The sequence below is a fragment of the Thamnophis sirtalis genome, unplaced genomic scaffold, assembly GCF_051295495.1.
Source record: "Thamnophis sirtalis isolate CommonGarterSnake01/CBP01778 unplaced genomic scaffold, rThaSir2_p1.2 scaffold_6, whole genome shotgun sequence".
In the NCBI taxonomy this organism is placed as follows: Eukaryota; Metazoa; Chordata; class Lepidosauria; order Squamata; family Natricidae; genus Thamnophis; species Thamnophis sirtalis.
This window is the reverse complement of record NW_028261386.1, coordinates 39398657-39426369: the sequence shown is the minus strand read 5'-3', so window position 1 is coordinate 39426369 and position 27713 is coordinate 39398657. Positions and strand designations below refer to the sequence as shown.

General features: G+C 38.5%; 1 protein-coding gene across 1 annotated transcript in view; it reads left to right on the top strand.

The window, feature by feature from the left end:
* The window catches only part of TTC7A (tetratricopeptide repeat domain 7A), a 156986-nt gene that overhangs the window by 29946 nt on the left and 99327 nt on the right, over positions 1 to 27713 (top strand). Inside the window, exons 9-11 of the mRNA XM_087717674.1 lie at positions 7721 to 7858; positions 10249 to 10332; positions 25967 to 26071. Coding sequence (XP_087573800.1) covers positions 7721 to 7858; positions 10249 to 10332; positions 25967 to 26071 — 327 coding nt within the window. The remainder of the gene's footprint in view (positions 1 to 7720; positions 7859 to 10248; positions 10333 to 25966; positions 26072 to 27713) is intronic.

Below are 27713 nucleotides of genomic sequence, written 5' to 3'. Positions count from 1 at the left end.
ATGCCAAAGTGGTTCATAATTATGCTTATATAACTTCCCATTTGAAGTTAAAATGTTAACTCCAAGATATTTGACTTTTTTAACTACCTCACATCCTAGCATCACTCCTAATTCTTCCTTTTGTTTAATATTCATATTTATAGCTAATGTTTTGGTTTTTCCTAAGTTTATTTTAAAGCCAGACACTTGACCATATTGATTAATCGTATTCATTAAAACCATACTGGATTCCTGCGGTTGTTCCAATATTATGACCAAATCATCCGCAAAAGCGCGGACTCTATATTCTTGCTGCCTAATCTTGATCCCTTTTAAACCATCCAAGCCCCGTATTTTATTCAACAATACTTCCAAAGTTATAATAAACAATAATGGGGACAAAGGACAACCCTGTCTTGTACCTTTTCCAATTTGAATAGAGTCTGTTAAACTTCCATTGACTATGATTTGTGCTGTTTGCTGTTGGTATATTGCTTTAATTGACTGTAAAAAATTATCTCCTATCTGCATTTTTTGCAATATCTTCAGCAGAAATTGCCAGTTAACTCGATCAAAGGCCTTCTCAGCATCCAAAAATATAAACGCAGCAGGGATCTGGTTGTTCTTTCCCAAATATTCTAATGCATTAATAATTAATCTGACATTACTTTTCATCTGTCTCCCTTGTATAAAACCTGTTTGGTCCGTATGTATCAATTGTTGAATAACCAACATTAACCTATTTGCTAATATTTTAGTAAAAATTTTATAATCTACATTCAGTAATGAGATGGGTCTATAATTTTTGGGTTGAGTAGTATCTTGATCTTCTTTGGGTATCAAAGATATAAACGCTGTCTTCCAAGATGGAGGGACTTTACCTTCCGTTTGAATCATATTAAATAATTCTCTAAGAGGTTCTACCATTTCTAACTGTAAGTTTTTATAGTAAACCGCTGTCAAGCCATCTGTACCTGGTGCTTTCCCTGGCTTTAATTGCTTAATTACCTGCAGGATTTCCCCCGAGGTTATTGGTTGATTCAATTTTTGCCTGTGTTCTTCTCTAACTGAAGGTATTTTCTCCTTGTCTAAATATTTGTCTATGTCTAAACCATTAATTTTATCCCCTTTATACAGTTCTGTAAAAAATTCCCAGAAAGCCTTTTGAATCTCTTCCTGTTGGAACACCTCCTTCCCTCTGTAAATCAGTTTAGATATATTTCGAGTTTTCCTTTTTTTCCTAATCTGATAAGCTAACCATCTGCCAGGTTTGTTTGCATTACAAAAAGTATTGTGTTTTGCATATAATAAATTAGTAGCTACCTGGTCAGAGATCAACATGTCAAATTGAGATTTTAATATGTTAATAGTTTCCTTAACCTTTGTATCATCTGGTTTCCTTGTTAATTCCAGCTCTTTTCTCTTAATTTCCTCTTCCAGTTCTGTTCGTTTTAACCCTTGCTTATTTCTATGTGTTTTATTTATATTCATCAAAACTCCTCTCATATACGCTTTGCTTGCATCCCATACAAATTCCATAGATGTACCCTTATTCATATTCAAAACAAAATATTCAGATAGTAATTTTTTACAATCATTAATATAGTTTTCATATCTAAATAAATTTTCATTCAGTCTCCAAAACCTTCTTGCCTGCACTACCCTTCCCAACTCCATCCAAACTGGGTTATGGTCCGAAAGGACTCTAGCTGCAATCTTTGTTTTCTTGACCCTAGAAAGCAAATCATTAGTGGTTAGAATAAAATCAATCCTTGAAAGGGATTGATGCCTGTCCGAGAAGAAAGTGAAGTCATATTCCTCTGCATTTCTTTCTCGCCAGATATCTCTCAATTCAAAATCATCCATAATGTCAAAGAAGGATTTGGGTAACTTTGCTCGCATCTTGGTATTTAGGCGGGAAATCTTCTTATCTCTCTTAGTGTCTATCACTCCATTCCAATCACCCAACAGTATACAGGAACTATAGTCCCACTGTACTAATTTAGCATGAAGATTTCTATAGAATCTATCTTGCTGTTGATTGGGTGCATAAATTCCCAAAAGTAATGTCTTTTTCCCTTCTAAGATTAAGTCTAAGGCAATATATCTTCCGAAGGGATCTGCTTCTATTAATTCAGCTTTCATATCTTTTCTTAAGTATATAACTATACCATTCTTCTTTTCCATAGCAGAAGCTGCAAAATGTTGACCAAGTTTTGAGTTGATCAAATATTTTTGATCAGTTGACTTGATATGAGTTTCTTGCAAACAAATTACATCGTTCTTAAACTGTTTAAGATAATGAAATATTTTCTTCCTCTTCTGTGGAGAGTTCAGTCCGTTGACATTCCATGTTAAAATCTTAGTTGTCATCTTTGGTTGGTTGAAGCATTTTTAGAGCTTCCTGCACGGCCTGTTTAACCTTAGGTTTAGCTCCTCCCACTGCTTCCAGATTTGTTGTTGTAGTTCCTTGATCGATGGCCGATGATTGTTGATACTGTTGCTTCTTAGCTTGTTTCTCCACACGTCTAGTAGTCATGCGGCTAGGTCTTGGTTCCATAGCACCTTGCACTTCTAGAGAAGAGAGATGCTCCATCTTGTCTGGTGGTTGTGTAGTTTGCTGTCTATCCCGTCCTTCTTGTGGTCTTTCTCTAGGTCCAGATGGTGCAGGGTGTCCGGCCTTCAATATATTATAATAAAAATCTCGGGCTTTCCATACAGAGTTGAGGCGATACCTTTGCTTATCAAATGTAAATATGATGCCGAATGGTGCATCCCATCTATACTGTATCTGACGGTTTCTGAGTTCTTCGACCAAAAAAGCGTAGTCTCTTCTGGCTCTTAACATTTGAGGTGGTATCTCTTTCAAAACAGCCAGGTCTTGACCGCCAATTTGAAGCTTAGTGTTATAAGACGCTTGCAGTACCATATTTCTGAACTCTCTTGTAGTAAAATATATAACGATGTCTCGAGGAAGCTGCTTCTGCTTTGCCAGCCAGGAGTTGACGCGGTAAGCTTTGTCAATTTGCCAGCCTTGGTTGGTCCCTGGTCTTCCCATCAGGCGGTCAAAAGCTTCCGATAGGATCTGTTTCAGGTTCTCCTGTTTCTCCTCACGCAGCCCCCTTACTCTTAATGCGAGCTCCATTTGTCGGTACTGTATCATAATAATTTCTTTTTCAGCATTTTCCACTTTTTGTTCCACCACCTCTGTTTTCAATGTCAAGTTAGCATTGGCATCATTAAGAACCTCTAGAGTATCTTCCACTCCAGAAATATGTTCTGTTAATACAGTTACAAGACTCAGCATGTCGTCTCTAATTTTATCAACCTTAGCCTCAAATTTCTCATACAACTCCTGTTTAAGTCCTTTTATTTCACTTTTAATTTCACTTTTAATTTCTTCTTTCATTTCTTTTATTTCCTCTTTTCTCTCCTCTCTATTATCTCTAAATTTATCTTCCATTTTAATTGTCTGTGCATTAAGAGCCTCGCTTAGATTACTCAGAAAAAAATCTTTCGTTAACACATCCCCAGCAGGGGGCGTAGGAAGCGGAGGCTGCAGCTTTGTGCCAGGCACTAAGGATGTGCCCCTGGAAGTAGAGGGTGACGACTTCACGTTAATATTTGGTTTTGAGGCCATTTCAAAATTTGTCTGCCTGCAGTTAATAAAACTCTATCGCCTAAATATGCAGCTTTAAGTAAAGAGGCTTTTATTTTGAAGTTTAAGGCTTGGCAAAACTTTCAGTGAGTAAACATTGTAACAAGACCGTTCAACAGATTCATCACCATTTAACTTCCAAATAAGCAAAGTCAATGAAGGAGTAAAATTCTTCTATTGTGAAACCAAAACATTTGATAAGCTATCTCTTTTGTTTTGAATTCTTTTGAAGTCTTTTGAAGTCTTGTGAGAATTAGCAAAAAGTGTTCGTTATTACCGGAGAAACCAGCCTGCTCGGCGCCATTTTAAAAGCCTCTGAGTAAATAATTTTTCGGAGGAGAAAAACAGAAGAAGCTAAAATGTTGATAAGCAATTATTGTCCTCGCAGTAAACGGATTCAGCTCGTGATAAGATTAAATCAAACAAAACTTAGAGCAGAGTGGGAGAGACCTACTTTGTCCTGCACAAGGCAGTTTGAAGTTCCCAGCACGGACAGCCGTTCTGCCTTGGGCTCGCCCCCCTTTCCTTGCAAGCACAAAAGCTGCAAAAATCGAAGAGCATTTGCCAGCAAAACAGTTTCTTCTTTCCCTCTTGCCTGAAGGATAAGAAAACCTGATAAGACGTCAGATGGAAGATCCTCTAAACAGGTACGTAGCCAGGAATTCGGAGGCAGCTGATTTTTTGCTGCCTTCACCAGTAGGCTCCTCCCAGGAAGCGCTCAATAGGATTCTTATAATTAATGGGTGATTTATGTCAGAGAAAAAGAGAGACAAATTGAAATCCCTGGTACATAGGAATGTACAGCTAAGACTCAACCTAATATTGGTTATTCCAGCAGTAAGTAATTACTAGATTCTGGAAGCTGTTGGGTCCCAGTTCCCATCAGCCCCATCTGACAGAGCTTACATTTGAAGGGCTGCTAATTCCCTGGTCCCTGTTTATTCTGATTTGGAGCTGATCTCTAAAAACCACTTGAACAATTATTCTTAAATTGGTGAGAAGTCCAGCTGAATCTACATATTCTTAATGTGTATGAATGTATACCCTTTGTTTGCTACATGCTGCCATTGCATATTATGAGTATAATTTTCAGTAAATTATGCTCCTCTTGTCTCCCCATTAATGAATTCTGAAATAAAGAGAAATTAAGTACATTTATGTGTAGAAAGACTATGAACTTTGTTTCACTCTGTTGAATGTCAATGGAGAGTCTCAATCATCCAGGTCATGGTTGTCCCAAAGGTGCTTTTTCCAAAAGGCAACTGAGCTTGAAAACATTTCTTTGTAAATGTTTCACTTCTCATCCAGGAAGCTTCTACAGTTCTAACTGACTGATGGGCAGTGGAAGGATTTATATTCTTTGTAGTCATCTGGTCATTAGCACTCTGAAGGTCTATCATTAGCTCTCTGAGAGTTGTTGACACCACTTGAAGGTTTATCTGTATCCTCAAAATCCCCTGAACCAGAATGCAAATGGGTGTGGAACATTCTGTTGAAAGGACTGTGTTGTAAACCGGAGATAGGTAGTGTTATGCCCCTCATCCTCTGCTGAGGAAAAGCTGTTCTGTTTTGACATAGATGGCTTCTTTGACCCCTGTTTATAACCAGTGGAACTCTCTGTCCAGAATGTGGACTTTGCTGTCTTCAAAAGAGTGACATTGTCTTTCAAATGCAGATGGACTGCTACATCTTGTCCTGATGATTTTGTTCTCCCGTGTTGTGTCATGAGTTTGTGAAGTGGTCTGCACGTCTTTCTGCATTGCACTGCATATACAACATTGCTCAGTTTGTGTCTGGTGTTTTGTCTTTGGGGTGGACAAGCTTCCGCTTTAATGTATGATTAAGTTTAAAGTATGCCTATATATTGAAAATGCTCCTGAGATTTTCAGATATCCCTGCAACATATGGAATTACAATATGCTTGTTGTTCTCTTTTTTTGTCTGCTGGATCTTTTTGTGGGTTTCTGGATTTCACTCTGGTATTTTGGACAGATTCCTGGTATCTGAACTCTAATTGTGTTCCCTTTGCAGAATGCCCAGTCTCGCCCATGTTTCACCAAGTCTTTAGATGGAGTTACATGTATCTTTTATTTTTGGTAATCCCTCAAATTATGGTAATTTGCTCATTCAAGTGAATGTTTTATCTGCTAAGGCATTCTGTGCTAAGGCATTGCTTTAACATTCTTAGTTTGGCTCACTGACAAATGCTCAAAATAGCTGACTCTGATGTGAGGCTGATTACCAGTTTTCAGAACATGTGGGGGTATATTCAGTGCAGCTATTTTTCACAAATCAATGGTGCAGCAGTGGTACTGATGCAGAAACTTTTAAATAGTACAGTATACAAAATGGAAAGATGTTAATTAACACTGTTGATTATTATGCACATCTATACATTTCAACATATCTCAGTGTGTGTCTTTTAAATTTTTCTTTACTCTAGGATAAAGAAGCACTGTTGATTATGATGCACAAAAGAATAATTTCCAAAGCAACTTTCGTTTCTTATCCTTCATCAAATAAGTTACATATGTCTTTGTCACATAAGGGCCTTCAGTTTTATTTGTGGTTCTGGAAACTGAACATTGATGGTTAGTTTCCTGTCATGTTGGGATGAGCAGAAGTAAAAACTACACTGTAAGAACTAAAATAGGTAAATCATAGTTAAAAATCACAAAAAAGCAAAAAGCAAAAACACCCCCCCCCCCCGCTAAATTTCCTCCCACTCCTTTGTCCCCTAAAATTTCAGATCTGGTTTTGGGTGGTGAATGGTTTGCTTACTCCTTTCCATATAAAAACCAACCAACCAGCCAGACGGTTAGCTCTATCTGTCAGAATTATGTTAGAAATTAGTAATATATTATCTCCCAAATCAATTTCATTTTACTTGGAGTTTTTCTTTTGCTGAAATGTTAAATAATGAAATTCAGGAAGAGGATATAAGATGAAATGCTATGCAGATGGTGTAGTACTAACAATTATGCAAACATAAAACTCTATAAGTTACTGGATGAAAATAAACAAGACTTTGGTCGATTCTCTGGATGCAAAATTAGCAAACAGCCAGACACAAACTTTCCACTTTTAATTTTCTTGGCTCTTGCTGAGCTAAGCGACCTCCAAAATATCTCAGAGCTGGCAGAAATGACCAACCCATTCAGATAAATTTCACTGCCAAAGTGGTTACAGCCAACTTTCAGTAATAATAAAACCATGAACGGAAATTAAACAGAGCCATCAGCCCCATATTGAAAACAAATCCCAAGTAATTATTCACATGGGGGACAGATATGTCCTTCCAGGGACAATATAAATTTAGACACAGGTATAGTTGTTTTCCATTTGAACAGAGTAACATCTGAAGGAGGTGGGTCTGATCTCTGCCTTTGGCTCAGGAGTCATAAGTTCTGCACTCCATGTTAAAATTATATTAAATGGCTGATGCCTCTGAGTATCAGTTGCTGAGGAATAGCAGTGGGAGAAGGTTGTTATATTCCATCCTGTATGTGGGTTTCCCAGAGGCTGTTGGAAACAACAATTTGGATTCAACTAGGCCCTGAATTTAATCCAGCAAGGTTTTTCTTTCACATTTGCTCAAACATAATTGGTATTTTTGGACCTCTTTGTGATTGAGGGATTTTTAGAGTATAGATAGAGCATATAACCAGTCAGATATATTATGTTTCTATTTATTTCTGGAATAAAACCAAGCATGAATCGGACTGTTGTAATATAAAACAACCCTAAGGCTCATAGATTGGGAACATTAAGTGTTGCATTAAAATGATGTGCAAAGATAAGTAAGAAATAATAGGATTAAATGGCAGGATAATTATGTTTGAATGTCAGTTCAGAGAACAGCAGACATGGCAAAAAGACTTTTACGACTATTATTATGAGTTCACTCCCCGCTCCCCCAATATATGACAATACTGTACTGTTTTCTGGCTTTCTGTTTGTAATCTGCCATTTTGAAATAGTCTTGAAAACATCAGTTACTGCAATGTTTGGCCCATAAAAAGAGCTGAAGACCTTTCTAAGATACTTTTGGTCCTCTTTTAAAACATTTGAATTCATTCCCAGGCAAGCCAGGATGCAGTAATCAGCCGGGCTCCTGATCAGAAAGATGACCGAGCCATCAGTCTTCAGAGTACATCAGCAGTTTATGATCTTCTGAGTATCACTCTGGGCAGAAGAGGACAGTATGTCATGCTTTCTGAGGTATTTATTCATTCATTCATTCATTCATTCATTCATTCATTCATTCATTCATTCATTCATTCATTTATTTATTTAGTGCCACCCAACAGAGTGGCCCAACAGTAGAATAAGCAAAATGTAAAACAAAATAATAAAAACAAAACCATACAACAGATGAACCAGACTAGAAAAGTAAGAAAGGGATGAGATAGTGAATCTAGCAAACTAGTGGTGGGTTCCGGATCCTGTCACAACTAGTATGCTGTGCACGGGGTCTGGCGTCCTAGTCAGCATGCATGCACATGCCACCGCCCTGCAACATCCAGCTGCTCAGCGGAGGTTGCGCAGGTGTCGCATGCTGTGCGCATGTGTGCAATTGGCCGGTCGCATTATAAACAGCTATGGAACGTGGGCGGGCCAAACAAGCCACCGTACCGTTATGGTGGTCGCTGCTCCCGGCTACTACCGGTACAGCTATACCAGGCCATACCACCCAGAACCCACCACTGTAGCAAACCCCACAGAACATATACCACCATCAGGAGGTTCCACCCACTTCACTCCAAGGCCTAACTGAACAGTCTTTAAGGCTCTCCAGAAAATTACCAGGGTGAGAGCCACCTGGTTCTCAGAGGCAATAGCACTCCAGAAGGCAGATGCCATGACAGAGAAGAGATATGCTTCCTGGATCTTAATAGATGACTTTATTTGATTGAAGGAACCTGGAGCATGCCAACCCTGTCAGCTCATATTGGTTGGGTAGAAGCAAGATAGCAACCAGTACAATTTGCAGACCAGAATTATCACATTCGGGAGAGGTTGGAGCTTTTGAGTTGTCTTCCAGGGTAAAACTGATGTAGAGCTCATTGAAATAGTCAACCTGTGTGAGATGATTAGAATGTGAGTGACTGCCTAAAAGGGTTTCCGGGTCCAAGAGAGGATGCAGGTGGTATACCAGGTGAAATATATTTTGTATTTCTGGGTCAAGCCTGAAGCTGATCTGACCGGAGCCATCTTTGAGCTTCAGTGTTGCCACACTAGAGTTGAGGGATAGGGAGAGCGGGGATTAGAGATACCTGGGTTTTGTAGTCAAAATAAAATACTTACTTTTGGGAACCAAGGACATTCTCACACCTGGACCGTGGAAGGAATGAAGTCACTAGGCAACCAGGGAGTGTTTTGATTGGACCATATAACTGATTGTTTGGGGTTGAGGAAAATTAGGTGAAAACCGTGGAAACCTTCAAAGTCGGTTTTCACCAGATTTCTTCAATATGATATCTCCAATAAAGCTATTATTTGAGGAATTCATCTGCCTTGGAGTTTTGCTTGCTATGGGTCTGTTACTTGGAACATTAAACCAACATTAAACCGACTCTGAAGGTTTTATACCTTTGCTAGATTTGTAATATTTTGTAAACATTAACAACCCCTCCCCTCAAAATCATATTGTGTTTATATTTACCATGCTGCATTATATGCTATATCTATTGGAAATATTTTTGGATGTTAATTTTGTTAAAGAGAGATCTAGAGTCCAGCTTTGAAGAAAACTATATAAACTTGCATCCTAAGTATTGTAACAATAGCATGAAGGATAATTGTAGGCACTGAAAACACTTTATTTGGATCCCATTTGTGCACTTAATCCACCTCAGATAGCCCTTTCTTCATGCATGCTTTTTTTTAAAACCCTAAAACATTGCACTATCGGAATGTGTCTCTCCTCCTTCAGGCTTATTCTCCCTCCCTTTCTCTCTCTCTTCCCCCCCTCTCTGTTGTTGTATATGTATATGTATCAGTGGTGGGTTTCCATTTTTTTACTACTGATTTTTTTGTGCACGCTCATGCCCATCGTGACACTTCCGTGCATGTGCAGAAGCATCCGGGCAGGTGGGCAGAGCCTCCCACCACTGCCACTACTGGTTCACCTGATCCGGGCCAAAACTGCAACAACCCACCTCTGATATGTATATGCAGGGGTGGGCTTCAAAAAGTTTAGCAAGGAGTTCTGTGTCTGGTTGCTGGGTAGGTGTGGCCATGATGGGTGTAACCTAGTTGGCCTCCTGCACTACAGTGGGAGGGGCATTTTTGCCTTCCCCGGGGTCCGGAGGCCCTCTGGAGGTCAAAAAAGGGCCCATTTCCAGCCTTCCTGAACTTCTGTTAGGTCCGTTTTTTGCACTCCCCAAGCCTCCGTGCACACCCTGTACTTACCTGCACCCAAAACGGGCACGTAAGGACTCCTGGGAGGGGTGGGGTGGGGTGGGTGGGGCAGCCAAGAATGGGATTTGGGGGTTCTCCGAACAGCACAGAGTCTTAGCTAGAGTTTCTCCTGAACCCCTAAGAGCCCCCAGCATCCCACCTCTGTTATATGTATATGCATATGTATAATCGATACTTTTGGTCCCCAGTGTTTAGAACGAGCAATGAAGCTTGCATTTGGTGAATTTCATCTCTGGTACCAGTTGGCTCTGGCCATGACAGCTTGTGGCAAGGTAAGATTAAACAAGCAAACAGACTATTATATAGATAGAATTGTTGCTGTTATCTGAACTTGAAAACAAAATGCAATTTGAAATATTAGTGCTAAAATCATACAAGTGTATGTTTGTTCCCCTTTTCAAGTTTTTCCTATGTAATATAGTACTAATTTGTAAAAATGATCATTCTTTTTGAATATAGATGCATTGAATGTCTGATAGAATAACTAACCAAAAGTAAGGCAGTAGGTTCTGCATACTCAGAGAATACCCACATTATACATTTATACTATATATAGTATGAAAATGTGTGAAATAAAGAAAATGATAAATAATTACTTTTTAAAAATATGATGAATACAAACCTGTTTCAATGCAAGGCACAAGGCAACCAAGTTTTTTCTTCTTAAAAAAATCTACCAAAAGTTTCATAATAATCCACCTTCAGTTTTCTTATGTCCTTGAAATTTCAGCAGCCAAACTTAAATGGAGAAAAATATTCTGCTTTTGTTGTTGAAAAAATGGGATTCCAAAAGCCTTGCCAATATATGAAAATTACCTAATGATCAACCAGAACATTTAGATGTTCTTCTATCTAGATCTTTTTCAGGCTGATTCCTAAACTGATGAAATATCATAGAATTAAGTGACATTATATTTGTGCATTATTATTAGGACTATATAAAGAAAATTTCCTGATAGTAAGAGCTGTACATGGCAAAAGAAAAGTCTAAATCTGGAGGTTGTGACATCTTGGTATCTAAAGATTTTTAAGAACAACTAGATAGCTACCTCTCATGAATACTTTAATTGGTTTTCCTGCACATTGAAGAGGGTTGTAGTAGCTCAGTGTTTCTCAACCATGACAATGAAATTCATATATCTTAAAATTGCCAAGGTTGAGAAACATTAAATTAGATTATCCTTGTGCAGCTTTTCAATTCTAGAATTCTATCTATGAAAGACTCTGGCAGAAAAAAAATGTCCTCCTTTATCTGATAGTCTTTCAATCCTACTTCCAAAATGTTACTAAGAGAGTCATACTACATTTAAGAGGGAGAGATACAATTTGGAGAACTGTGAAAATTACAATTTTTACTGCACACCATGATTCTAGAGATTCAGAGTTAGGGGAAGGGAATGATCAGCAAAGATAATCTTATCCGGTAAAGCCACTAAACACATAATATCTTTTTTTAATTGTCCTGGACCACAGCCAAGTCCAAACTTTATTAAAAACAAGATCTTACATTTGAGGTTTACTTTCATATATGTAGTGCTGAAAATGGGACTCATAAATCTTTGATTATCACAGAAACAGATTGACGAGTCCTTCAATTTCCCCAGACACCTTCACATTTTGAAAATAAATTTATTCTTTCAAGTATAACCAGAGAATCTTTTGGTCTATATAGATTATGCTCATTGCTAAACAAAATTGTTTTGATTCAGCATTCCATTCTGCTTATTTCTCACTTAATAAAATACTGCATTTAAAATATTAAGCTATTGAAATGACAACTTTATTAAAAAAAATTGCTGTCCATCTTGTTGCTAGGCAACTCTTAATAGAAATCCATCTTGCTGATCAGCTGATTGATGAAATATCAAGGTGGTCGTTAACAAGCTCTATGTATATTGATATATCCAAATTAAGCTTCAGGTAACCCATGAGCTTTAGATCTTAGTCTGTGATATTTTTCCTTGGCCATGTCATCATGTGAATAGATTGTTTCTTCCAGGTCAAATAATTATGTGGGGTAGAGTAGAGAGCTGGGCAGAACATGAGACCAAGCTGAATATTGTTTAGTAGTGAGCTAACTTAATAATTGCTATATTTATGTACTGGTTGTCTTCCACATTGGTAGTGAGGAGGGAGAAACCCAACTAAGAGCTCACAGTATTTTCAGTAGAATAGGGCCACTGAAAAGTGGAATCTTTTAAGCAGCAGAAAGGTTGAAAGAGGGTACCACCCAGAGGTGGTATTCAGCCGGTTATTTCCGGTTTGGGCGTACTGGTAACGGCGGCTGCAGAAGGCTCCGCCCATTCGCCCCAACATAATGTGCAACCTTCTGCACATATGCAGAAGGTGGCGTGAATGAGCAAAGCAAGCAAGTGTGTGCTCACATTTGCAAACTGGTAGGGAAGGGAAGTGAGTCCCACCGCTGACACCATCTTAGAAATGAAGAGGCTATGACTGTCTAGTTCTGATTTGCCTCAAGAGAGAACCCTATGTTTGTCTCATACTGATGGTTGTTCTGGTGGCTCAAACCTGTCCATGGACTAGCACAGTTCTCTATTAGTCAAGAAGATAGATCAGACTGTTTCCTAGGGAGGTTTTTAATGCATAGCAACTTTTGTGTCCAATGGTGTTTTTAGGTCATTCTAATTTCTAGTTTAGGTTCTGTGGATATTCTATTTTCCGTACAGGTGCAAATAGTCATTGACTTACAACTGCTCATTTAACAATGGTTGTAAATTACCACATCCTTGGAAAAAGTGACTTATGACCCATTCTTGAAGTTATGATTACTGCACCACTCCCATGGTCACATGATTGAATTTAGGCACTTGGCACCTGGCTCACCTTTATGATAGTTGCAGTGTCTTGCCATCATGGGATCCTGATTTATGACCTTCCCAACCAGCATCCATTGGTCATTGAATGAGAAAAGAACAATATAAGACATCATAAGACATAATGTGTGGACATCATGGAGAGAAGAATGGTTGATAATGATAGGAAGATACTGAGAGTTACAGAGATTAATATTGCTACAAACTAGATTTAGTTATTTTTTCTATAATCTCTTGTCTTCTTTTGCCTTTACATAACATTGCTTACTGCAAAAGAGAACAGTTTGAGGTATGTATGTATATAAGCCAAATGCAAATGTGTGGATAAAATCATATCTTTTTAAAAATACTGCTAAGTATGCTAAGGATTTTTTCTGATCTCCAGCATACTTAGAAGAACTGTCACTGTATTATAGGGTCCACAGGGCATGTGTATAACTATTACATTTTGTATTCAACTGTAATCTCTAAATACAAATACAAATCAGACAGCTAGAAAGAAAAAAAACACTTAATTAAACTAATATAAAACTTAAAAACTTCAATGCAATCTTTATTTTACACCAAAAAAAGACACAACGGAAGGCACAAAAATGTGAAAAGAAAGTAGCCTTGTTACCAGTTGATTTTACCAAGCCTAGAGAAATATGTTTCTCTTCCTTTCTATTATCCTGTTCAACAAACACAGCTTAGAGGCAGAGCTACTAAGCACTTGTTCTTTATGCTCAAATTAACCATGACCTTCAGTTTTTTTATTTGATTCAGGCTAGCTTGGAGAATGATGAGCAATCCATTACTGGAAATATTTAAAAAGAAGTGGACATCAACTGTCAAAGATGATATCCAGTATTGCTGAGTTGACCACTGAGGTTGATTAGATGATCACCAAGATTTACCCTACCTAGAGTACCTATATAAATGTATCATTCTAAGAGATAACATCCATGTATTTTTCAATAGATACTGCATTAAAAGTCAAAGAGAGAGAGACTGTTAAATCCTTCTTCCAGGCCCAGCTTCAGCTAGCCACTTGTTTAGAGTACATACATACACTGTTTCTCAACTGTCTCATTTAGGAACCATTCACAGTTAGGACAAATAACTGTGATGAAAAAATAACTTTACAACCAATCCTCACACCTACAACCTCCATAGGTCTTTAAAGCAAAGGAAAGCTGAAGTAAGATCATAAGCACAGTCAAGGCTTCACTTAGTGACCACTTGCTTAATGACTGAGTTGCTGATCCCAATTGTAGGAATTCTGACTAGCATCTTCCAAGTGCACTAAACTGCAACTCTGATCATCCCAGCATCATGACCACTGATGCATGCAGTAATATGCCTATAAGGAATCCTAAAGCTATTTTGTTAAATCTCTTCATATTAGTGTTCCAGAGCTAGCCGGAAAGTCAATATCAGCAAGATCCAGATAATATTCATTTTATTTGAATGAGAAATCAGTCAGTTGTTTTGAATCACAATATACAAACATATTTGAGAAATAGAAATGAAATAATGAGGCAAATTAATAACAAAGTTCAAATTTGTTTTCTTTATGAATTCATCGGTGGGCCTTTGAAAAGTAAAATCACTTTTGGTGAGAACAATAATAGTGACACAGTAAAACTGTAAAATAACCTTTTTAAGATTATCTACTCATAGATGCTATTCCTGTTCTTATTAGAATAATAAATAGCAATAATAAGAATAATGAACAGGGATGTGGTGGCTCAGTGGGTAAGATGCTGAACTTATCGATAAGAAAGGTCGGCAGTTCAGTGGTTCGAATTCCTAGTGCCGCGTAACAGAGTGAGCTCCCATTACTTGTCCCAGCTTCTGCCAACCTAGCAGTTCAAAAGCATGTAAAAATGCAAGTAGAAAAATAGGAACCACCTTTGGTGGGAAGGTAACAGCGTTCTGTGCGCCTTTGGTGTTTAGGCATGTCAACCACATGACCACGGAGACATCTTCAGTTTTAAAACGGAGATGAGCACCGCCCCTTAGAGTCGGGAATGACGAGCACATATTTGTGAGCGGAACCTTTACCTTAAGAATAATGATAAGTTGTATTTTTAATAGTAGTTGTTGGTCATGTGCCCAACCCATAATACCTTAAGCAGAAAGAATGTGATCCCTACTTTATCAGCATAATAAATTGTTCTCAGCTGCGTCAATGAAGATTCTCAACCATCCAGTATTGTTGTCTGGAAGTTGAGTCATGGCAACTGGACTTCTCTTTCTTTTTGGTTTGAAACTTTTCGCTGCTTTTCCAAGAAGCTCCATTCTCGGAAGTAGTGAAACCAAAAAGAAAAAGAAGTCCCGTTGCCGTGACTCAACTTCCAGTGTTCTCAGTTGTACACAGTGTCAAGGATATTCTCTTCTTCTTTGCTAGCAAAGGAAAGCTTGCCCAGTTATACTGAGTAGGGTACTTGTCTTCTGTCAAGGACTCTTCCTTTACATATCATGTCTCTCTTCCTCTGCTTAATTCAGGAAGACACCGGCTGGACTATTACATAACCTGGATGTACCCAAGGTGGAGAAATAGATAACATTTCATTTCCAACAAATTGGAACCAGTAGTTATTGTTATAGGGTTTTTTCCCTGATTTCTCCTTAAAAAAAAATCCAGTGATTCTGTGTGAGAAGACAGGGTGCTAGCAAGAAGGAAAAGGGGGAGGGCTACAAGAAAAGGCAGGTCAGCAGAACTAACTGGCATCTTTCAGGGAAGGAAGAGCCCAAATAATTTGCAACTTTGTGGATGATTGACAAGCAGCACAATCTCAGGAAGGGTAAAGCTTGCTTAGAAGTGTGAAATTGAGGAGGCAGAGCAGACGTGAATATTTCTAACTTGGTCCCCTGTTCTCTAAAAACATCAACCCCACCAATTTGGTAATGTTTTAATTCTGTCTCATTCTAATTCCCTTCATGATTTCTGGTTGTTAAATTTGGACATCGCAGCAGAGAAACTACATATCTAATGCTGTTTCGTTTCAGATAAAAATGAGTAAAAGTCGAGATGATACCATAGATGTTTATAAAATGATACACAGTATTGTCAAGCAGCTTTTCTTCTTTCTAATCACATTGAAATCCAGGGTCATCAGAACAACTGAATAGTTGGGGATTGAGAAAAGGTGAAAAAAACTCTCACAGAGCATAAACTACTACATAGATGAAATGATAATACCAGTTTATCTTTAAAATGGGACAGGACAAATTCATAGAGGATTGTCAGACCCAAAATACAAGTTGATTCCTTCCAACTTAATTCTTTATTGTTTCACATCTGTAGACAAAATCTTGCCAAACTGTGGACTCCACTATCTATAAAATACTCTGTGAACTATTAGGGAAGGGCTGTTTTCACTCTCTTTTTCTCACACATAATATCTGGACTAAGTTGCCTTTTATTCCTCTGGAGTGCATCCACTTCCTTACTGCATTCCATCACAAGGTTAATGCTATTGGTACAGTGGTGGGATTCAAATATTTTTACTACCGGTTCTATAGGTGTGGCTTGGTAGGCATGGCAGGGGAAGGTTACTGCAAAATTCCCATTTCCTCGCGATCAGCTGGGACTTGGGAGGCAGAGAATAGATGGGGGAGGGGCCAGTCAGAGGTGGTATTTACCGGTTCTCCAAACTACTCAAAATTTCCTCTACTGGTTCTCCAGAACTGGTCAGAACCTGCTGAATACTACCTCTGTATTGGTAGCAATATGATGGCATAATTGTTACCTTCAGGAGACTGGTTCCATATTCTAATATCAATATGGGAGTTATAGTGGGTTTACTCCCCTGTTCTACTTGAGACCTTTGAAGGAGCATCTAGCTGGTCACTGTGGGAAAATGGATGAATAAGATGGACCTTGTCTTGTGCTATATTGATGTTTAGCATTATCCACTCTAATTGATAACATAGGATCTGATGCTTGCAGTACTGCTGCTTCTCTGTCAATGTGTCTTAATAAGACAGCAAAGAAGACAGCCTCATTCAACTGACTCCTGAAATATTTTCTGGGCAACATGAAGAGGAGAATTTGCAAATAGATGCTCTGCTCTTGCCGATATCTTGTTTACTTGAAGGCTTTGCGTGGGTGAGAGAATCAAACAGTTCCTAGCTGATGTTTGCCATGCTATTACAATTTTGGCAACGAATATTCCACAGAAAAAGTACCATGAGGTTTCTCTGCAATCTATTGCCTCTGTTTATTTCACTTTCAACTCCTGGTCTTATTAAAAAAATATAGTGTTATACAAAATTGAGGAGCTCCACTGAAATTTAATACAGTTTGACAGAGCACGTTGGTATTCAAAGACTGCAATAGAATTTTTGCAAAAACAGCTTTAAAATCTAACAAATTTATTATGACGTATGCTTTCATGGATAGAGTACACTGTAGCAGATTCATGAGGTCTATTCCCCAGCTCCTGATAGAGGTGTGCATGTATGCACACCCACATTCACTGGAAAGGTATATATAGCAAGAAAGTTTGGTATAATGGTTAAAGCACCAGGTTGGAAACTGCGAGACTGTGAGTTCTGGTCTCGTCTTAGGCAAAAAGCCCAGCTGGATGACCTTGGGCTTGTCACACTTTCTCAGCCCTAGGAAGGAGGCAAGGGCAAACCACTTCTGAAAATGCCTTGCCAAGCAACTGCAGTCACTAGGAACCAAGACCAACTGGAAATAACAAAAGTTAAAAAAAAAGATGAAGATAAAGTTTCCCCTGCTAGTTGTGTCCGACACTAGGGGATGGTGCTCATCTCCAATTCACATGACCATGAGAACCTTTTTAGACAACACTGATGAGTCAGTGCTGTCTGAAGAGGTTCTCATGGTCATGTGGCCTGCTGACTTTACAACGAAGGTGTATGGAACACTGTTATCTTCCCACCAAAATGCTACCTTTTTATCTATTTGGATTTAGATGCTTTGAAACTGCTAGGTTGGCAGGAGCTGGGATAAGTCATTACTCCATCAGGCAGTACTTGGTCTCAAATTGCCAACCTTCCAGTCAACAAGTCCAGGGTGTTAACAGCTCAGCCATCGCACCCCCAGAAATCCATATATTGTGATTCTGGAGAATTCTGTGATTCTCCATATGTTGTTGACTTCAAGCTCCTATTCTAGAAAGTGAGGTGAGTGGGATGCTGAGTGTTGTAATTCACTTGTGGGAACCCACAACTTCCCACCTATTAGATTAGAATTGGTAATTAAATCAATTTGACCTGAGTTTTATCACCCATGCTTAAACCTAGACCAGTGGCCCCCAACCTTTTGGGCACCAGGGACTGGTTCTGTAGAGAGAGGTTTTTCCATGGACCGGATGGGGTGTGGTTTCGCCAGCTGCCTGCATCCTGGGGCTTTGCTTGTTTTTGTAGCCCAGTTGCTGGCATCCTGCAGAAGTGGTGCCAGTCCATAGACCAGAGGTTGGGGGCACCGGACCTAGACTATATACAGGTTTAGGGCTGGAACAGGGAACGTTGGATTCACTCCCCCCTATTAAAATCCATATAGGTAGTTCTCAACTTACGACCACAATCGAGCCCAAAATTTATGTTGCTAAGCAAGACAGTTGTTAAGTGAATTGTGCTCCGTTTTATGACTTTTCTTGCCATAGTTGTTAAGCAAATCACTGCATTTGTTAAGTTAGTAATATTGTTGTTAGATTAATCTGGTTTCCCCATTGACTTTGCTTGTAAGAAGATCACAAAAGGTGATGACATGATCCAAGGATCTTATAGCCCTCAGAAATATGAATCAGTTGCCAAGATTTGAATTTTGATCATGAGACCGGGGGGGGGGGGGAGTGCAACAATTGTAAGTGTGAAAAACAGTCATAAGTCACTTTTTTCAGTGCCATTGTAATTTCTAACAGTCACTAAATGAACTGTGGTAAGTCAAGTACTACCTGTGTTGCTGTACACCCAAGTTCATTTTTTGCCATTGTTAACATACACAGGAAGCATCAGCTACATATACAGTATTGTTATCATCATCATCAAGAACCACAATGATATTGATGTCTATGGCAGAAATGAAATTGCTCAAAAAGGTGATCATAATGCATAACAAACTATCTATCTTGATGTTTACAGTCTTTCAAGAGTCTTCTACACCATTAAAGGGGTGTGTATGTGTAATTTCAGTGCCGCAACAGCAAGGGTGGGGTTTGATTTGGGATGCTCCTTCTGTTACTCTCCTTACAAAAGCTTACTGCGGTTGCTAAGTAACCCGATGGGGGGAAAAAAGAAGAAACATTTGTCTTTGCATTGCAGTCAGGAGCCCCGAAGGATGCAAAGGTTTTAGAAAGCTCCTGAAATAGCATAAGCATGGAAAGACGTTAAGATTGTAACCAAATCTTAAATCAACAGACGTATAAAGTTCAGTTAGATCAGAAGATACAGCCCAATATTTTTGCAAGAAGACCAGGGGCATGTATAATAAAGAGGGAGATTCATCTTTAAAGCTGCACGCCACATGGAGATTTCCAAAGTTGCCTGGAAAAAAAAATCAGCAAAATCATTGTGATCCAGCTAAAGCCATTGCTGCAGTGCCTGGATTGTAGCCTGTGAGTTGAAGAACGAATATGGAGTATCAGGACTTCTTTACATTAGAATGCGCAAATTATGCACGGGTCTTGTGGTTGCTTAACAAAGAGCATTAAAATGGATTCACTAGTCATTTTGTTTGTTCCCATCAGCTACATGTAGTGACAAATCCGTACCAAAACCATATTGACATTAACCAAAATATGATATCGTAATGAGGTGTATATAATCAATGTACATACATTCCCATCTTTCTTTCTAATCTAAAATCTTTCTGAATTTCTTGGATTATAACGCCCAGATTTCCTAGTTTAAGGACATTTTGAGGATGCCTCTAGGGGCAGAATATTGCAAAGGTGGCTACTATTAACTATGACCTCCTGGTGTCCTCTGAATGAAAAGCAATATATCTCTGAATACTAGTTTTTGAAGCTGAAATGGCTCTTGCCCACATGACCTACTTATTTCTTAATAGAGCCATCGCTGTTAGCTACTATGGAATATTGGCCGACATAGATTTTTTAATCAGATCCAGCAGACTTCTTCCTTTTTTAAAAAAAAAAAAAAGACAAAAACTATCAAATCCCTTGCTACAAGTGAGGCCACTTTTCTTTTTTCAACTACTGTGGAGGTAGGAATTTCAGGTGTGATGTGACAAATTAAAAGCAAGCATTGCAATCCAAAATTGAGAGGAATGTTTGATTTTAAAAATGAATTGACAAAATCCATCTCATCATTAATCAGAGGGATCCTAATATGGAAGCCGTATCTAGATTTTAAAAAACCTTGTACTGTATTGAGATTCTTCTGTGGTTTAAAGTCTAATCACTAATAAGTCTAATTATTACTATCTTGCAGTGAACTTTGCAAACCATGTACTTTCCACCCACAGTCTGACGGAAGAATACAAACATTTTAATTATCTGATTATTTAGACCCTGCACAATAGAGTGTACTCTATTATTGTTATTCTAATTTATAGCTCATACTGTATATGATTGTCTTTCACTCATTCTAGTATCAGACAAGATCATATGCACATACAATATATTACACACATGTACATATATTGATCAGCCCAGTTGGAATTGAGTGTCATAGAAGCCGATTAAAAATGGCTTCATCGAGTTGATTTGGATATAAAGAAAGATTTTTTGTGTGTTTACAAAACATTTCCTTTATTCCTGAAGCTCATGCAACTTACATAGCTGAAAATAGGTTTTCCCTCTCACACAATAGATGAAAAAGAAGGATAACAAATTCTAAAACTGCAGACTTCCTCCCATCACAAAGGAAAAAAGATCTTCAGAATGGAGCGAGCTTTCAAAACCCTCCAATGAAGGCTGAACAAATCGAATATTTAGAAGATTTGGAAGGGGAGGGAGGGTTATGATATAATGTGAGCTAAATAACTGAGGAGGTGGGAAAGCAAAGAAACAATTAGATTTCAGAATAGTATTGTTCACCTTATCTTTTTTTTCCTGGCACTTATCCCTCTATTATCACATATGTGATAGTTCCAAGGATAGGCACATTTTGCCAACTTCCTCACTCCGCTTTTCCTACTTATAAAGCACAGTATGAGCATTTCCAGGCAATCTCTTTTACTCCGCAGTGTGTTTTTGATGATGGCTTCATTTTATTCTCAGCCCACGATTGAAACAAGTTTAACTTGATCTTGTGTTTAGAGTAACTTTTCCCCTTAACCAATGGCAATTTAAGAGAAAGAGCAATCTGCTGAACTTCCCTGCCCATGTTGCTGGGTGGCAGCACTCTCAGGTATATCAGAGGGAGCAAGATGAATCCTATGTCAGTTGGTTACCTGGGACTGCCTTGAACCCCATACTTTCTTCCGGTCTGGAAAGTGAGCAAACAGGATATGCACTGGCTGCTTAGTACCTGCAGGGTGAAAGAGATGCCCAGCAAAGGGTTTCAAAACAAGCTGGTAGATAATGGGCTGGAGGGTTGCCCAGTAAAGACTGATTTAACAGGCATCACCGGTGTATAGTCACCGTCATGGCCTGGTTCCCTTTTACTGCTCCTCTTCCAAAGATAATTGCTTTCTCCAATGAATTCCCCTGCATGACATGGCCAAAGTAAGTGAGATGCAGTTTGTGATTTTGTCTTCTAGTGACATGTCTGATGTTATGTGCTCCAGTCCTTGCTTGTTAGTCATCTTTGCTATCCAAGGAATACACAGCACCAGCCTTCTCTAGCACCAGAGCTCGAACAAGTTGATTTTATTTCTATCTTGCTTTTTGTGGACCTTAAAAAAGCAAGACGGGAAAACTATTAATAATGCATGGTAATGTCAGGATTGGTAGATGGTTTCCTACTGCTGGAACTATTAAGAAAGTGGGAAGATAACAAAGCTTACGGGTTTAACTAGTAACTTTGCTTATCATATTCTAAGAAGGCACATTCTAAATCAGGACACCACTATCTGGCCGCAAATCAGAACAGGATTTATAGATACTCAAAGCAGAATGTGGAGAGCACATTAACCCAACCAAGGGGATTGACGCACAAGACTAACTCCAGTGTATAAAGGGAAACCCATGCATTCCTGTAGTTTGTCCTGGATATGTTTGTATCTGTAAATGTACCATTTATAGTTATATACTTTAATATTCTTGTGAGTCACTTTAAAAAGTTAAAATCTGCCAGCATTTGCAATTTGGGATTTAGTCAGAAATTCCAGGTAAATCTCAGTACTCATTTGAGAATCATTAAGTATGTTAAGTAAATTTAATGACCGGGTATTTAAATACAGTTATTGGTCTGTTTATCTGCTGATCCCAACTCTCTAGATTCTTATGAGCTCTAGGGCACAAATAAGGAGGGGCTGCTCTCCTTCTTGGGATGTGAATTGTGAATGTCTGAACTTGAAGCTTGGAAAGCAGTTTAGGCAAGCAGATGGCATTCATAACTGGATAATATGAAACGATCTGATTTCAACCCATTCAAGGCTAAGAAGTACCACATGGCACATAATTTATTAATTCCTTTCCTGTATAGAGATAGCAAAGCATTGCCTGGACCCTTTTAGAGGAGGAAAAACTTCTTAAGGACCACTGTGAAGAATATTCTATTGATCTGATGAATAAAATCACTAAGAGCTACTCCGAGCTGGACTTCAGCTGAATAGGTCCTATTGAGTTGGCCACAGTAGAGACTTGATTGATTACTTGTAAAGAGTTCATGAGTTTTGAGAAACTCCTCAGAATTGGGTTTGCATGATGGGTTTGCATGATGGTAAACTCTTCCCACATGTGAAAGTGGAGGTAGTTTACCTTGCCTTATTAGAAGCAGCACAATACCTCAAGAAGGCATTGCTTTACTCAGCAGCACTAGATACGTTTTGACCAGTTGCCAACCTCTTCTTTTCAATGAGGATTCAGGCCTGAGTATAATGTCAAAGCAGCATTAATGAGCAAAAAATGGCCAGTTTTTTGCGAAAACGGCCCGTTTTTCTTTTTAAAAAAAATTGCATGCATAGCCTTATGGAGGCTTATAGAGTGCTGCTGGGGGGGGCATTTTTTGCTCATTTCTGCCCTCCCCAGCCCCCAGGAGCTCTCTGGAAGCCTCCATAAGGTTATGCACGGCCATTTTTGTGAAGGGGGTGTGGCTTCAGGAGGCCAAAAATGCTGTATTCAATGTATAAGACGCACCCAGATTTTCAGCCTCTTTTTTGAGGAAAAAAGGTGCGTCTCATACTCAGAAAAATACGGTACATTTGGTCTGCCAATTATGCTCTTTTTTAGATTAGGAGGCCCTTCTCCTAATCCAAGGGAGATTAGGATAAATCTTAGCCATTATTTGATTTATCCATTCTTTGAGTTATTGTAATGTACTGTACTGTTCTTGAAGATCAGTTAGAAGCTTCACGTCACCCAAAATGCAGTGATATAAGTAGTTTTGGACATACCTTAGTTTACCCATGCAATACTTCTACTTCATAAGTTGCAATGGTTACCATTTCATTCCAGGTTAGTTCAAGGTTTTAGTATTCATCTATAAAGCAATGTATGGCTGGGGATCTGACTGCCTTACTCCAGTGGTTTATGGCCAGTCAGTAAGATCCAGCAGGATTACTATGGACCAGATCCCAACTATGAAGTGATACTCCTTTGTAGGTCCAAGAGACACACATATTTTTGTAAGTGCCTCAGTTCTTTGGAATAGCAGCCCTCCTTCAATCCATACAGCCCCTTACCCTAATGACTTTTAGCTTTTCTGGCAGAAGCTGGGAAAGAGTGATTTATAACCTCCATGGGGATTGCTTTTTAAATGCTAATTTTGTTCCTTGACATAGTACCTTGTATCTGTTTCATACATTGTTGTATTTCTGCTTTTAATCCTTATTTTCTTGTTTAGCCTTACAGTTGCTTTGGTGACTGAGTGGCTAACAAAAAAACAAACATGTTATAATAGCAGTAATTTTGCTTGTTTAGAATCAATAGTGTTTGTTGTGACATACTGATAAGCTCCAAGGGGATCATTTATGACATTTACTGGTACATAGTACGGATTTTTGATATTCACTGATATACAGTATAAGTGTATGCTTCTTTTTTTTAACTGGGTAAGATAGGACACCATTTCGTATGTGGTCCTTTATGCCATGTAATCTTTTGCCATAAAGTTCACAGTGACATCTTTCTTGTGCTTCACTGTCAAACGTTTTAAAGATTTTCTGGTTCCTTTACTTGCTGCTTTTATAGCTCCATCTTCTCATCTCTAGTATTGAGAAATCAATACTATAAATTCATGACTACAAATGAAAGAGGACTTCCTACTTTAGAAAAAAAAATATTTTGCAGACTTGTGTTGCATCCAGCAAGAGAGGAACTGGTCTGAATATTGTACCTAGCTTGAAAAGGGAGCTCTGTTTATGTATTGTGTAGATATTGTACATTACTTGGAGGATGTGTAAGTAGACCACTAGGGTATCCTCAGAGTATGATCAAACAAGCCTATGTGGCAGTGCTGCGATGGTGCAATTATACCTTCAACTGTTTCTTATCTCCTCATCACAATTAACATTAAAAAAAAACCAGTGGAGCTTTGACTGCATCATCACAGCCACCATAATGACCTATTAACCATATGTTATGTGCAGTGGTGGGTTCCTACTGGTTTGGCCGAACCGGTAGTGGTTTGGCAGCCTGGGTCACTGGAACCAGCAGCGACCCAAGCCTGCCACGCCCCCGAACTAGTTTCCCGGTCGGCGGCTCCATCTTGTTTTTCAGTTCTGCACTGGCACAGAACACTTTTAATTGCACTGTGCATGCGCATGTGTGCCCGCAAAACATGCACAGGAGCAAACCACAGTAGTGCCAGTTGGAACCCACCCCTTGTTGTGGGCACTGCTGTAGATCACGTTTCTCTTTCCTGAGTGTTTAGCACAGTGTCTTGAGGGTCCAAGACAGTGTTTCTCAACCTTGGCAACTTCAAGATGTGCAGACTTAACTCCCAGAATTCCTCAGGCAGCATATTGGACAAGGAACTCTGGGAATTGAAATCCATAAATCTTAAAGTTAACAAAGTTAAGAAAGACTAGTCTAGGACACAAATACCATTTTATTTTTTAGCTCCAGGTTGTAACTTGTTAGGATACCTACCTGTTGTTTCACTCTCAATAGAGCAAGTCCTCAACTTATGACCACAATTGAGCCCATTAATTGAGCCCAATCAATGTTGCTAAGGGAGAAATTTGTTAAGTGAATTTTGCCCCATTTTATGATTCTTCTCGTCATGTTTGTTAAGTGAATCACTGCAGTGGTTAAATTAGTAACACGGTTGTTAAGTGAATCTGCTTTCCTTATTGACTTTGCTTGTCAGAAGGCTGCAAAAGGTGATCACATGACCCCAGGACACAGCAATCGTCCTAATTGTGAGTCAGTTGTCAAGCATCCAAATCTAAATCACATGACCATGGGGATGCTGCAATGGTCATACCTGTGAAAAATGGTCATAAGTCACATTTTTCAATGCTGTTGTAACTTCAAATGGTCACTAAGTGAACTATTGTAAGTCGAGGACTACCTATGTTTACATTTGTAAATAAACCGATATTGCAGAAATCCTACCTATTGCCAATGCTTTTCCATACAACTGAAGCTCTTCCTTTGTTAGGGGCCTGCTGTAAAACAGACCTAATAATATAATACAGAGTTACCACTGAATAGATGCAGTGGTAACTCTGTGTTATATTATTAGGTCTTTTATTAGATGTTTAGAAGTTCATACTTCATCTGAACACCCACTGATCTGTGGGAGTCAGGAGGCAAGAAGACGTCAAAAACAAAAGATGTGCTTTGAGAGCCATTCTAAATCTCAATATTCAGGTAACAAGAAACACATTTCATTTTTTTTTCATTTTATTAAGCATTTATAGGCAGCCCTCATCCTCTGGAAGAAGAAGCATTTAGCATAAATAAGCTTTGTGCATCTTATTGAGCATTGTCTGACCATCTTCTCCTTTGCCTCTTTTGTTTCTCCTTCCTCCCTTGTCCAGTCTGCTCATGCTGTCTCAGTGCTCAGAGAATGTGCAAAGCTACGTCCTGCGGATCCCACCGTCCCTCTCCTTGCCGCCAAGGTCTGCATTGGACCTCTGCACTGGGTAAGCAAGCTGGCGCAGTGCTTCTTACATAATGCATTAGGTGCCGCACTCAAATGTGGCTTAAAGAGAGGAAGAGACAGAAGGAAGATGAGGGGGTAAACCAAGAACAGATGCACAGTTATATGGAACTGACCTGACTTATTGAAAGGAGTCTCTGACATGTGCTTCTCTGTTATTTTGTAGGGGGAGAGGTTAAAATAAAGAGGTTAACCAAAGACTTCCCACCAACTAGAGTTTGAATTGCTTCTTCAGACTGATTTCCCCAATGCAATAATGAATTATTTCTTAATTACTACACCAGCACCGTGCGGTCCATGCATGTTGACTTAGAAAGAAATTGCCACAAAATGCGATGGGATTCCTCCCCCCCTCAATTAAATACAGTACAGATATGACTGCTGTCTGGAGAAAACTGGTTTTATTCCTACCAGTAGATGGCTCTTGTGAAAAAATTCAATAGGTGATGTTTATATAACATAGTTTAAAATTATTGACCTTCTAGCATTTAGTTAGTGTAACTTAGAGTATTGAAAATGGAAAGTAGAAAAAAGATTAATCAATATTAATTACAGATGGCTCTTTTTTTATGGAACTTCTTGTTGTGAAGACAAGTTCATGTTATTGGTTATGTTATTATAACTGCACATTTCAATCTCATTAATATGTAGCGCTAGTCATAATAAGAGATCAAGTAGGAGAAATTGTTGCCTGTGCTAGCTTGCTGTTACCAAAAGGCTGCAACCTCACCCATCTGCTTCAATAAGAGGAGCAATAAAATGTTGGAAATATTAAATGAAATCAGAAAAATAACCTACCGAGAAGCAAAATAGATGATTACTAAACACTTGAGGTTGATTAGTTCCTCCTTTTAATTCATTGAGTATATAATTAACAGATTGAAATTAAATATTACAGTATAAGTTACACAGGTGGCAAACTTTGAGGGCACTCAATAAGACCTCATGTTCTGTTGGATGATCAGCACAGAGAAATGGTTTACTCCAAGAATAGTAGCTATTTACTACACTTTATAATGCTGTATTTGAAGTGTTTGTCTAGCAAGATGGGAAAATTCATTCTTAATGCAAACATATCTCGTCTCCAACTAAAAACTTTTAGAACAGTGTGGTAGTAGGCCTAATTTTTTGATTGGAGATTACTTCCAGTCTAACCTATTCTATTCCATGTATTCTATTCTAATCTATTCATTGTTTTACAAAATGTAGTACTTTGTTTTTCTCTTTAACACTGAATGACAGGTTATTAGGTATCTGATGCAGCTACATGATGCAAGATTAACAACTGCTATGTTATGAAATACTAAGCCACTCATTTTTAGAAATCTTAAAAATGCAACTTATTCTATGTACTTCCAACAAGCTATAAATACATTGTCAGTTTCAAAGTAAATTTAGAAATGTAATTATCAATCACCCACAAAAGTAAGAATAGTCATCAGAATGTCATAAACACATGAAAGAAGATCTATGTTTTCCCTAATGTATATTTTTCAGGCTACTTTATTATACACTGGGAAGAGATACCTCAATATATTTTAATTATAATTTATATTTTCTTGAAATAAATATTTTTAATTATTGCAATGCCTCTAGAATAGTGACTAGCAGTTTTATTTACTGAT